This window comes from Vipera berus, assembly GCF_964194415.1.
Source record: "Vipera berus genome assembly, chromosome: 3".
Classification (NCBI taxonomy): domain Eukaryota; kingdom Metazoa; phylum Chordata; class Lepidosauria; order Squamata; family Viperidae; genus Vipera; species Vipera berus.
Window position 1 is genome coordinate 129,036,561 of NC_138204.1, and position 14,700 is coordinate 129,051,260.

Below are 14,700 nucleotides of genomic sequence, written 5' to 3' on the forward strand. Positions count from 1 at the left end.
TTTTAAAGATGGATGATATGCATCTATCATAGAGTTTGGCTGATCAGCAAATAACCAATAAAATATTTGGACTGCTAAAATAAGATGTTATGAGCTGCTTAATTCCACGTAACAGAGACAGAATAAATACTTGAATCAAACTTGAAATTCATCATGATAAGGAACGGTTTTATTAATATACTGACTATATCACAGATTATTATAAGAACAAAGTGAGACAGTATGAAGGGGGATGGGTTCTGGGAAGATCCTGGCAAGATTCTCCAAATCATTACTTACCCGAAATGAAAATTCAAGGTTTTCCCCTCCCCAGACTTCCATTCCTGTGTCGTATGAACCAAGATAGTCAAAATAATTCTTGTTCACGGCAAAGAGTCCACCAGCCATAGTTGGAGACCTAACAGAGGAAAACAATTCCAGAATTAATTGACAAACCATATCTCCTTACCAAGCTAGTATCACATGTGAATCCATGTGTAAATATCATCCTCAGCAGTATAATATGAAGAATACATATATTTAACAAAATTTAATTGCTCTGTAGCTCAGAATGAAATAACAAATAACTGGAGTCAAGTTTTATTCAGAAAACAGGAAGGAAGCCAGACAAGGCAAACTTTGTTCAAAAATCATTGTGAAGTCACCTTGCAGCAAGGTCAGCAAATTAATTAATTAAAGTAAGTAACACAATGATAGAATTCTTTAGCAAGCTTTGCGATTTATTTTTTAATTAGTAAATCTAAATTGTTTAATATTTGAAATGAATAAAGCAAAAGTGAAGAAACTGTGGCCCTCAAAATATTGCTGAATATCTCTCAGCATCCTTAGTCACCAGACATGCTAATTGGCCTTCATTTTAAAAAATATTTTCCTTATAAGTGGAAAGATTCAGTCAATACAAACTACACAAAATATAAACAGATTTAAAAAAAATGAGAAAGAAAAAAGAAAAGACAAAGAAAGAAGAAAGTAAGCTCCTCCTTTTGCTAACATAAAAACAGTTTTAATAATTTAGCACCATTTCTAAATACCACATAATCTCTCTTTTTCCCAGAGCTCATTCATTAACTAAAATGAACCCAGAATCAAAATGCTTCATCAATTATTCCAAGTTGGCAAAAAAAATAATTTCTTTATTTAGCCCCAGTCGAAAAGGCCAATCCTGTATTCTTTCCCTAGGTTTTTAAAAACATTTCCTTAAAAAAAAATTCTGGAACTAGCTTGGTGTTCATCTCTATTTCAAGCAAAAGTCTTTCAAATCTTTAGAAAATGTATTCTCAAAGTCCAATGTGCAAAGTTTATCTTTTTGCTTATCACTTCTCATTAAGTCTTTCAAAGGCTTACTAGAACTTTTTGTACATTCAATAGAAAGAATTTATACAAATTTCTGATTCAATATCTGTATATCTCCTTTAGAAAATGAGTCATCCACCAGTTTCATTTGTTACATTTAAGTCCTTCAAAAGGGTTTCACAAACATCCAATGTAGCTTGTTCCTCTACAATTTCATTGCAACATGCTCTGTCCATTTTGTCAATAAATTCATCTACTTTGTCAAGAAGCTTAGTGGAAAAAATGAAAAACCTGTAATAAAAATGTCTGCTCTATTTTCTTTCTTTATCCTTTGACTCCCTCGAGTATCCAAACTTCAAGGTATCACCATTTTCCCATGAGAAAATTTCTTAATTAATTCAAGGCTAAAATTCCAAATCCCTTTGACCCCTTAATCTTTGTTAACTTTTCTAAAATCTACACAGTATACTAAGAACCTTTTTGCTACATAGTCAAAGAAGTCATATATTTTCAAACCTTTTAAAATCAAATTTATATACAGTAATTATCCTCTAAGGAAGAGGAAGTCACTGATGAATACAGAAAAACCTTGCCGGACTGAAAGGTCTTAATATGTTTTATTTCTCTCATATACAACAACAACAACAACAATGACAACAACAAGAAGTAGTAGCTGGTAAAGCAGATAATAACAAGACCTGGCAATGGCTAAGAGCAGGAAAGCCCTACATGGCATGGGTCCGGATTACCTACGGCAGCACCTGCTGCCGGCATCAACTTCCCTCCGTACAGTGCGCTCCCACAGAGAGGGCCTCCTCAGGGTGCCTCCGATCAAAGAATGTCGATTGGTGGCCCCCAGGGGGAGGGCGTTCTCTGTGGGCGCGCCAGACCTGTGGAACCGCTTGCCGGTTGAGCTCCGGATGGCTCCCGACCTGCGCTCCTTCTGGCGTGATTTAAAAACTTATTTATTTGAACAATCTGGCCTGGTCTGATGGGTTTGGGGTTGGATTTAAATAAGTTTTAACACATTTTTAGTATTGTATTATTGGGCATAATTATTTAATTCTTTTTAATCTCTTTTTTAACTTTTGTATTTACATTTTGATATTTATTGCCCTGTACACCGCCCTGAGTCCTTCGGGAGAAGGGCGGTATAAAAATTTAATGAATAAATAAATAAATAAATAAATAAATAAATAAAGTTGAAGAAAGAGACCGAGGAACTAATTCTGGATGCACAAGACCAAGCCTGAAGGACAAATGCATACAAAGTCAGAATTGAGAAGACAGCAATAGACAGTTAAGTGCCACCTATGCAAAGAAGCTGAAGAAACAGTGGACCACCTGGTAAGCTGCTGCAAGAAGATCGCACAGACTGACTACAAGCAGCGGCATGACAAAGTAGTAACAATGGTGCATTGGAAGATCTGCAAGAAATATCATTTGCCTGTAAACAAGAACTGGTGGGATCATAAAATAGAGAAAGTCATAAAAAATGATAAAAGTTAAATTGCTCTGGGACTATAGAATTCAAACAGACAATCACCTGCCACATAACACCCCAGACTTAACAACTGTCGATAAGAAAGACAAAAAGCTCTGGATAGTGGACATGGCAATGCCGGGAGACAGCAGAATAGACAAGAAAGAAGCGGAGAAGATAACAAAATACAATGACCTACAAATAGAAATAGAACGACTGTGGCAAAGGCAAGCAAGGGTAGTACCAATAGTAATAGGTGCCTTAGGTGCAATCCCAAAACAACTGGAGCACCACGTGAACACCACTGGCATTGACAAATTCGCCATTAGACAATTCAAAAGGAGGCCTTATTAGGAACTGCTTCCATCCTGCGACGATCTGTGTAATACCATCAAACATCCATATCTGCCTATTCCAGGACTCGATAGGTAGACAAAAATGTCAAATCCAGTCTGAACATCTGGCTGACTGTGCAATGATCACTAATAATGATGATGATGATGATGATGATGCAAAAGAATGCTTAAGAAATGGGTTTGGGGTGAATGTTATTGTCTGTCAAAGGCTGCTTTGCCAGTGTGAGCTTGCAACTTCCAGAGTCTACTCACAAGGAGCAGTTGTCCAGAGTGACATGGATAATCTTTACAATCTCTCATTCTGGAGAGGTTTCATTAGGCCAGATCCAACATTTAGCCATGATTTCCTAGCAAACGCTAGACTGCTAATGAGCAGGTAATACGGCTGCCATATTATGTCTTCACATGCTAACTAGATTTTTGTGAGTGTAGTAGCTCAGTAACAATCAAAAGGCTAGAGTTTACTAATCCTGGGGTAAGGTTTACAAGATATAAAATTACATTAGCCTGCCCCATTAGATCTGGAAGAGAAGGCATGTTGTAGCTACTAGGGGCCTACTATTGGTGATTCCCAGGAAAAGTGAATATATTAAAATTCCAATATTCCTCCAAGCAAATTAGGAGAAAGTAAACATGGCATTTTCACGGGCAATTAATAAGCAATAACATGATAGCAATGATTTGGCAGGCTTTGGTAAAAGTGCAACTAGAAATGCATATCTTAAATTATAACTTAAATGAAGCAGACACACATTAAAAAGAGAAAATGTATAGAAAACTGAAGAAGAATCATACTACATGAATTATATGAATTAATGTATTACTTATTTATATTTCCATTCCTCTGAGAATGTCTTTAAAATTATTTTCTGTGAGAGAACAATATTTCCTTGAGAATTTGAAGATTTTTCTGCTAACTAAAAAGAAATAAGGCATGGGTATCTGAGGAGACACCTCACCAAAATGGGATTAATCCACCGCACTCATACCAGCAAAAGAGGCTGCTATGGACCACATCTCATACAGAATTTTGATGGTGGGGTCAAGAAGCCTTTTCCACGGTGGCCCCACTCTTTTAGCCTTCTGGGAAGGTATTAAAACTTTGTTTTGCCAACTGGCTTGGAGCCACTAGGGCAGGGGTAGGCAACCTCGGCTCTTTTATGACTCGTGGACTTCAACTCCCAGAATTCCTGAGTCAACTATGCTGACTCAGGAATTCTGGGAGTTGAAGTCCACGAGTCATAAAAGAGCCGAGGTTGCCTACCCCTGCACTAGGGGGATGCTCACTACTGGAGGTGGCTGATGGGGTAAAACAACCTTATCACTGATGCTGTTTCCTTGATTCTGGTTTCTTGCATCGTTTCAAAATTTAAATGTCTGCACTTTTAGAATTTTTAATTGCTTTTCTATTTATCTTCTTATGTTCCTTAAGCAGCCCAAAGTTGCCCTATTAGAATATGGGCAGCATATAAATTTAATAAATAATGCAGCATGGAAAAGACAGTTAAAGCCCTCTACCTTTTTCTTCAACAAATATTTCTGAAAATGAATTTTCAGCACTCATTGCAACCACAACTAAATATCAAAATAGGCAGAAGTTAACTATTATGCTGACTCTGACTTTAACAAAAGTTACCTAATTCATGACAAATGTCATCATGAGTAAGCTCATACATCCTATTAAAATTTATAATTGATGCAGTAACTATTCAGCAATTATAATTCTTATTATAAATTATAATCAGTGCATAATTTGTGTAATATATTATAAACCTCATAATTTATATGAGATAAAGTACTGTACTGCAAAGCAATAGACTATAAAATAAGAATGGTTTACTCATTCTTATTTTATTACTAGCCAGTAAAATAATCATTTGTTTTCATGACTGCACAGAAGGTTGTTTTTTTATTTTACAGAAGTTTATTATATATATTTTTATAAAGCTACAAAGTAATTTTTGCAAAAGCTTTATGTAGTTAGATGGAATAGGAATATTTCAAAGTGCATGTTATGAGTTAATGGGGAACTTAATCTGCAGTCTTCTTAGTAATCATACTAACCACACAAGGAAAAAAGGCAAAAGTAATATTTTTATGTATCTTTTTAAAAAGACATGATGGCGATGAAAAAGTAGAACTAATAAATCTATTTTATTTTGATCTTTGTAAAAAAATGGAAGCAGTCCTGAAGATTAAACCCAGTGAGATTTTAAAAAGCTATCAAGATTAAAGAGATTTACAAATCGCATGAAGAAAGTTAAAGCAATAATTATGTTCAAATAGAATTGGGATGGAAAATCTGTTATGTTTTTTATGTTGGTGAACTACAACTCTCCACAGCCCTCCACAGCCTGGTCAGGAGTCAGGAATGAGGGAAGATGCATTACTTTTCTGCTTCTATGGATTCTCCAAGCCTGCCATTTTCTTTTATAGGAAGCAGATGTTAATTTCACACAGGTATCCTTCCCAGCAATTTCCCAGCAAGTGCAGAATCCACTAGATCAACATTTTCACCATGTATTCCAAGAATGTCATCATACTTTAAAATTAATTAATAAATTCCCATTTAATAATATATTTCAAAAAGCTAATTTATTTTTTTAAAATACTGTATGTTATTCTTTATATATGAAGTATCTGGCAATCCTTCATACAGTATCTTCATTTATTTTGAACCCAAGACCATTTTTGAAAGTCAGAAATGTTCCAAAATTCTAGCCTAACCTTTGTTGCTAATTATACTGTCTTTCTTATTCTTAATTTTTTAAAAAAAATTATAGACAACCACTAGCTGGCTTTTACTTATTACCAATTGTTTCTCCAAAAAGACAGTTAATGAATATGTAAAATACAATGCTATAAAATGTAAGTCTAGATTAAATTTCATTTAAACTGAAGCACAAATTTGTTTATTGATCAGCGGCAGAAGTAAAGGCAAGTCTAAAGAGGGGAAGGATTGCAGGTCCTCTTCATAAACCTATGCAATAGAAGAAATCATATCTGCTACGAATCTCTAGCCCAGGGCTCTTTTATGACTTCTGGACTTCAAGTCCCAGAATTCCTGAGCCAGCATGGATGGCTCAGGAATGCTGGGAGTTGAAGTCTACAAGTCATAAAAGAGCCAAGATTCCCCATCCCTGCTCTAGCCACTATTAAAAGGTTTTTTAAAAAACATCCTTACACTTTCACTATCATGTTACTCCTTACAATTTTTTTTGTTTGGGTAGTGGGATTATTAACTTGCTCACCCCAAATGGCGTAAGTTACAATAATTTAAGAACAAAAACAAGTAAACAAATAATAAGCAGATAATACCACAGGCTTTTTGATGTCTGCTGGCATCACCTTATTCACAGAGAGGGGCAGAAACTCTCCTATACCCTTGTTGTCTAAAGGAACCAGGAAAGGCAGAGGTACAAAACACACAAGGGCAGCAGCCAGGCTCTCTTAGCCCATCCCATCTCACAGTGTTATTGTTGCAGGGAAAATAGCAGGCAAGAACATTTTGTATGCTGCCTTGAACTGCACACAAAATAAAGGCAAGATATAAATCTAATAAATAAAAAATGCTAGAAAGCCTACCTACGTTAATATCCACAGACAAGAAGGGTGTCAGGTAGTCCAGGGATCCCTAAACCCCAGTCCATGGATCGGTACCCGACGTGGCATGCCAGTAACTGGGCAGCACAAAAAAGCAAAGCCCCACCCGTGGGATGCAGGCAGAACACAAAACCACGCCCCCTCCAGTCCGCGGAAAAACCTCTCTCCACGTAACCGGTCCCTGATGCCCAAAAGGTTGGGGACCTCGGACATAGTCATCAGACACTGCCCATGAAGTAAAGTTTTGGGCAAAATATTGCATTGAATGGTTGCAGTGGCCAAACAAGAAATCACACAACCTAATTCTTCCACAAAGGGAGTTTATAATCCTGAACATCCACAGACAGACAGCCTACGAATAGAATAAGGAAGAAGTAAAGCCACTTTTCCTGCCTTATCTAGGCCTGAATGTGAGCTTCTGCCCTTGTCCTGTCAAGTTAGCTTTTCATCTTCTTCCTTCAACATCTCTGCATGTAGCATTTACTGCTTTTTTGGATCTGCACTGTGGATCTGTACTATAAACCAAGGGATACACTCACACATAGGTTAAGGTAAAGGTTCCCCTGCACATGCGTGCTAGTTGTTTCCGACTCTAGGGGCTGGTGCTCATCTCCATTTCAAAGCCGAAGAGCCAGCGCTTGTCCGAAGACATCTCCGTGGTCATGTGGCCGGCATGACTAGACGCCAAAGGCGCACGGAACGCTGTTACCTTCCCACCGGAGTGGTCCCTATTTTTCTACTTGCATTTTTACGTGCTTTCGAACTGCTAGGTTGGCAGAAGCTGGGACGAGTAACAGGCGCTCACTCTCACACATACACACACATAATTACAATGTTTGAAACTGTGTAGATAGGCTCTATTAGGATTTATGACATTGATAGAACATAATGAAACTGAGATAGAATTTGTATAAAATGTTTAAAAGATACATCTTTGCTGCTGTTTAATTTTTACCAATACTGTTTCCTATACCATTAAATATTTTATTTACAATTATGTGGTTATATAGCATTATTCTTCAAAAATTATTAATGTTCCTCACCAAGTTGGAGCATGTGAACAATTCAGCTGAAGAATATATCTCAAAAATAATATTTCTAGTCCTATAAAGTGTTCTGTCTTCACATTCCTTAAACTATCCAAGGAAAACATCTATTTAATTATTAACCTGCTTCTGAATAAGATTGGCAAAAATCCAGTCTTCCAAAGACTATAAATGTGCCAACAGTGTTAGATTAAGAAATACCCCACTTCTATTCCTTTAAAGTTATATTGTGCATGAATATTAACACTGCTTTTCTTTTCACTGAAACAAGGAGAGATTGTGGATAGGAAATAAAGTTATCTAAGATTAATCAGTTGAAATATATCTCAAAAGCTAAGAGTTTTGTCACTTCTAAGATTAAATTTCTACATATTCCTATTTAAATTAAAGAAGTGCATTTATCTTTAAGCTATCAACATCGTAACAGGCAAGATACCTTACAGAATTATCCATTTATTTTTTTACAAATAATTACTGATTAAAGACATTTTTTTTAAAAAAAGGGTCAAAGACTTCTCTCAGTCAAGGGCTGTATTATTGTTTTCTCTATTTGGGGGGGATCTCAAATTTCAGAAAATGACATGGAAGTGAAAGGGCAATGTTACAAGTGGAAGTGAGATTCAAGGTGCTGGTCCTTACCTATAAAACCCTACATGGCTTAGGCCCGGGATATTTGCAGGACCGTCTGCTGCCAGGAACGATTTCCCATCGCCCTGTGCGCTCGCACAGAGAGGGCCTCCTCAGGGTGCCGTCGGCCAGACAATGTCAGCTGGTGACCCCCAGGGGGAGGGCCTTCTCTGTTGGGGCACCTACTTTGTGGAATCAGCTCCGGATGGCCCCAGACCTTCGGTCCTTTCGTCGTGACCTTAAGACATATCTTTTCCAACAAGCCGACCTGGACTGATCATAATGGGGTTTTAATTATGATTTTAAATGTTTTTATTGGTTTTAGTGGGACTTCGACATAATTTAATTCTTTTTTTAATATTTGTATTTATTGTATTTTATTGTTGTTAGCCGCCCTGAGTCCTTTGGGAGATAGGGCGGCATACAAGTCTCATTATAAATAAATAAATAAATAAAGACGAACTTCAGTTTTTGGCTTTTGTTTTGCTTAGGTTTATAATGGTGTACTAGTATGAGGGAAAGACCTTGGGAGACCGAAAGAAGAGTTGCATATTAAACAACTGTAAAAGGTATCTCAGTTCACAGAAAAATAGAGCCTGGGAAGCATTTCAGGAGAAATCCTTTTTAGTTTTCTGGCGAGTAAAAGGAAAATATAGAAGGAATACTTTCAAACTTGCAAGATTCTGATAATATAATCTCACAATAAAGATAGCATTAGTATTCATTGTTGTGCTTCTTGCTTGAGAAGGCTGACAGGTAGGCTGTTCTGCATGGAGTTCTATTTTTATTTAAATGAAATTTGAACAAAAAACCCATAATACTTTGACCTTCTGGGAGCTTGTAGATGCCATAAAAATAAGGCTGGGGCCACATACAGTGGCCTATTTCTAATCTATAAGAAGTGAACTTTTGTACAATTTGCTTTTGACTCATTTATTTTACACTCAGAAACCACACATTTTGAGTAACACTTGTACTTATATTTAGCTAGTTCTATTAAACCAAACATGGCAGTTGTAGGAAATGATAGCTTAGTTTTAGACTTAAAATTACATTTTATTGTCTATAATATATCTTTAATTCCTTTTCACATCATCTGATCTATTTCATAAGTAAACTATATTTCTAATGCATAAGAGAAAATAAATTATTTGCTATAAGCTGTACTGATGCAGCAGGAAAAAAACTATACATTCAAATAAGGTGAATTAAAGAAGGGCAAAATTAGAGCTTATCAGCAGTAAGCAATTATTAACAGAACAGTGTTCAGGTAAAAAAATTGTGTACTGTGATTCATTATTCCAACAAGGAAATACAATTTTTAAGAATAATTTTACAAATTATTTTACAATGAGTTCTAATCTTCAGTTACCAATGTTTGTTTAGAAGGATAATTTGATCGATTTTAACAACTTTTATTAATTAAATTCACAACAACTTGTTATCTCTATTTACTTATATGAAATTCCATGAATGAGAATGTTTGGAACAAGACTACCTTTCCCCCTTATGTTTTCAGAAATGTATTAAAAAACCGGACAGAACATTTGTTAACTAACTTACCATATAAACTAAAAAGTTAGGCTGTTTAATCATTAGTAGATCTGTTCATAGATAAGTGTCCCAAAATACCTTTGCAAGCCTTCTAACTGCCTCTAAAAACTATTTTTGTTAAATTTAATTCTAAACCTCAGGGAAAATACTGTTATGCAGCAATATAAAAAGTGTAAAATGTAGCTACTAGCCCCAGGAATTGGGTTAAAAGAAAGGGATTCCAACCAGTCACGTCTAGCTGTTATTTTTTTTCCAATGATTGATCTAAGTCTCATAAGTCTCTAATTGACTGAAGGGAGCATAGACCTTTTATTCAATTCCGTGGAATGTTGCATACATTCAGTTAACAACTATACTGGGGTGAATAAACTGAAATTAATAAAAGTTTTACTGCTGATTAGCAGGAAACTATGGATTGGAACTGGGATTTAGCTTGCTCTACACCACGGATGTCAAACTTGCCGTGTCATGTGATGTGTTGCGATGTATCGCAACTTTTTTTTGCATTGCTGGAGCTGGGGTGGGTGCGGCCTCCGCATGATCCAACCAGCCTGTGAGCCGGCAGTTTGACACCCCTACTCTACACAGTGGCTTCACTCCCTTGGAAACAAAAAAAAACCTGTAGGAGTACATTTTTCCTGAGATGTAAACCCAATTCTACAAAGCCCTGAGAGGATTGTATCTAGTAAGACAAAATTGGCAGAGAAAGTACAATACAATCACATCAATACACTTTCTTTATTTTTATATCTCAGTTTTATTTTTGCTTCCATCCTCTGTCTCTCTCATTCTTTTTCGGTCTACTTGCAATAATAAGTAATCTTGTTTTGCTGCATTTAATAACATAAAAATCCTTTATTAATGCAGTTGTTAGTTTGTACTAGCAGCACACAAAGAATTGTTGGAGACCTCTATTCCTAGCAAAAGAGAAAAGTAGAATTGTTCATTGTTCTATCTATCCTATTTGGATGCCAGGTGAGGAAAATACCTACTCCCCATTCAAGAACAGCCACCTGTCTGCAAGAAACTCTATGCAGGGATCCTAGAACCAGGGAAGAGGAGTGATAAGATAAATACTGTAGGAAGGGATTCCCAGGCCTGGGTTACCAATTTTAGCATAAAGACAAAACTAGGCCATTGGACAAAAAGACAGCTAATAATTTAACAAATAGATTATATACTGTAGCGTATACTGTTTTGTTAATTCTCATTTCCACATAATAAGTAGCACAGCAGCACATTTTTCTATTCAGTGATTTTGACAAACATCCTTTCTTCACAACAGACTACATGCTACTGACTACCTTTCTGGCCACATAGTATATTACATAACTTAAGATTTCTCCATTCATATCCCCATTTTTTTTAGTAAACATTCTATCTAGGGTTACAAATTCACCTTCCTGCTTTTTCTCGAGGCATATACAGTTGCACAAGATCAAGGAATCAACAATTATCCAGGTAAGGTAAGGTGCATTAAATACTAGTATTGTGACAAAATAGAGAATCTTAAAAACTGAAACAGAAATTTCCAACTCTCATTTATCGGTGAATTCATTAAGGCAGAGTCTCTTGGAACATTTTGAATTGTTTCTTTTTAGATTTCTCCAAGTTTGCTGAGAACCCACTTTAGCTGATGAATACTTTACAATGTTGAATGCTAGTACCAATTGTCATGAGAAATATAGTATTTTGATTAAAGTATCCTAGCTAAAGGGTTGTTGTGATTCAGCGTCAGCCTGTGGTTCCGGCAGCTGAGTCGGATGATTCTGAAGAGGAGGAGGAGAAGGGGTTTGGAGAGCCTTTGGTGTCAGAGGAAGGTTCTGATGCACTGCAGGACTCTCAGCCTGGCCCTTCCTGTCTTGTTCTTCATCAGACTCAGCCGTGTGAGCACGAGGGATTGGAAGAAGACGATCCACAGCTGACTCTGTTCAGGGACGCTAAGAGCAGGAGGCAATCTAGCAGAGCAGAACAGAGGAAGGCAATGAGGCAACTTGGGAGAAGGTAATGAGAAGCCACACCTTGGGACTGCTGATAAAAGGGGAAGATGTGGGAGGTGCTGGTTGCTGAAGGCAACCGTTTGAAGATCTTCTGCTAGAGTCCTGGTCTGTTATTCTTGTTTAACTCTTGTTTGAACTTTTGGTTTAACTCTTGAACTTTTCATTTAACTTTTGTTTGAACTCTTTATAAATAAATTTGGTTGGGTTTTTTCCAGCCTGTTGACTATAAAAAAGGGGTTGTCCCTGACATTCACAGGGCCGGTCGTAGGCTGGAACAGAACAAGGGTTTTGCAATCACCTGAAAACACAACATCAGAAAATCTTTTTCTCCAAAATCTAAGTTCTTATGGGCACTGGTATCTTGATAGACCCTGGCATGAACGCAATAGATGTGGTAGAGGTGAATTATACTCTTGAGTTCGAAGACTGAACATTTCATCAGCTGACAACACTGAATAGGACAGAACAGGAGCTGAGGGACTTAGAGCAGGAACAGAACAGATCAGACTTGAAAGAAAGAAATGCAGAAACAGAAAGATCAAGTCCTGAGGGAAAAATTGCTGAAGTCACTCTTAGCATCAGGAGACCAGTGGAAAGCAATGTGATCAGAATACAAATACTCTCACCAAAGCAAAATGAGGCAGAAAACTATAGGCAGGGAAAATAAACTTTGTAAATTTGTTTCCCATGAGAAAGTGTTCCTCATGGATTCTATATTTGTGTCAAATGGGAAGGGGAATAAGAATGTAAAAAAAAGGATTTTGTAAGAAATTCCAAAAAGAATGAGGGAGAGGAAACCAACCTGTAGAACCAGATATAAAGTTTGCTAATTGCTTCATTAATAATTCCAGAATTTTTCACCTTTCAGTAGTAGTTAAAAAGCTGTGTTATTCTGGTTCATTGCACAGTCAGCCACATGTTTAGACTAGATTTTTATCTACCTATCAAGTACTTTCCAAGGACTTGGGATAGACAAATCTTATTGTTTGATGGTATTAAAAATATTGTCGCAAGACGTAAGCTGTATCAAGTAAAACTGCCGTTTGGAATTGACTGATGGCAATTTTATCAATGCCAATGGTCTTCAAGTGACACTTCAGATGTTTGGGGATTGCACCCAAGGTGCCTATTACTGCTGGTACTATTTTTGTTTTCTTTTTCCATAGACATTTTATTATTCTTCACTCTGATGCTAGTACTTAAATCCAGGCTGTTAATTTCCATTATTACTGATGGTCACACAAACTAATAGTAGTACTGCGGCAATTAAACCAAATTGTGCAAAAAATAAAATGCAGTGGAGGACAAAAGATTACAGATCTGATTTTTAAAATAAAATTGCCAGTATAACAATCTAGCATGACAGTATTGTATTTGATCATTATTCATCCCAAAAGGTTTATCAAAATATAACTTCAGACGGAACTCAAAATCAATCTAACCTGATAACATCAATCTTGGATTTTCGGTTTTGCTGCTCCCGCTCTGGTACCACGTGCCAAGTAAAGACCAGTCTCCAGTCAAACCCACCAATCTGCGGCTCTCCGGCATTTCCCAAGTATTCAAAGGTGTTCCAATCAATTACATCAATCACAGGACAGACAACAGCTGATGGTTCTTCTCTAATTCTGTGCATGTTTACAAAGAAATATTGTTTGTATCCTGATGGTAGAAACTAAACATGTTGAATAGATTGTAGAAGACCATTAGCACAAGTATACTTTTTCTAGAGTAGTTTTTAGTTTTTCAAACTTTGGCAGATGTTTTACAATATTTTTCTAATAACTGAAGAAGTACCTAACCCATATCTATCTTCAAAGTAACTTAGTATAAGGATGTTTAAGTCTGAAAGATGACTTTGGACTGCACTCCCAAAATTTCTACCCAGTATAGTTCCAAAAAGATGTGGAGGACTCCAAGTTGGGAAAGACTAGCATACTAAAAGAGAGAATAAGGCTTTGTATATTTTATTTTTGTGTATCATGTGCATTTTCTGCATGTACATTATCTGGCTCCCACTTTGACAGTCTTTTGGAAGCTCCTAAAGTCTTGGTTTTGCCAGCAGGCCTGAGAAACTCAAGAGTGCAAGGGAGGCCATCAATGGCTTCTTTAATCATGTGCTGTCACTGGGGGGATGGGGGAGGGGAGTCATTTTTTTTCTACATTGTGTTTTTATTGGTTGTAAGCCACCTAGACTAGAGTCACTTTGCTCAAGTAGACAGCTATATAAATTTTATAAATAAATAAATATTTATTCTCAACATTTCCAAGCATACTTTCTAAGTAATCAAAGGTGCTGGGGGAAAACCCACCATTCTCCATTGTGTAAGAATCCTTACAACCTCACCATTGGGTTGCTCAGATAACGTACAAAGGCTTTCAAATCAGCTGAGCATATGGAGCCTCACAGCCTGCAGGAAAAACTAAGGAAAGAGATGAAAAATGTTTGCCCTTATACCCTCACTCACAATGGTCTCATTAATAAGTGTGAAGCATAACTAACTATTATCTTCCATACACTATTATATTGAGAATTTAAGGCAAACAAGCATACTTGTGCATATTTTCTTTCAGTCAAAATTCAATAAACTCTCCTTTTATTTGTCTGCTGACATCATCAGATCAGTCAAAAATTTTCGGCTATCTCCTCTCTAAACTCTTCTATTTTACAGTTTACCCAAGGTATCTTGCAACATAATCTGAGACTGGTTCTATTCTAATTAAATACAATTATGTAT

General features: G+C 36.6%; 1 protein-coding gene across 1 annotated transcript in view; it reads right to left on the reverse strand.

Annotated features, from left to right (window-relative positions):
* Positions 1 to 14,700, reverse strand: part of GALNT12 (polypeptide N-acetylgalactosaminyltransferase 12) — a 39,445-nt gene that overhangs the window by 12,885 nt on the left and 11,860 nt on the right. Inside the window, exons 4-5 of the mRNA XM_081322814.1 lie at positions 13,405 to 13,590; positions 280 to 397 (exon numbers count right to left, since the gene is read on the reverse strand). Coding sequence (XP_081178940.1) covers positions 280 to 397; positions 13,405 to 13,590 — 304 coding nt within the window. The remainder of the gene's footprint in view (positions 1 to 279; positions 398 to 13,404; positions 13,591 to 14,700) is intronic.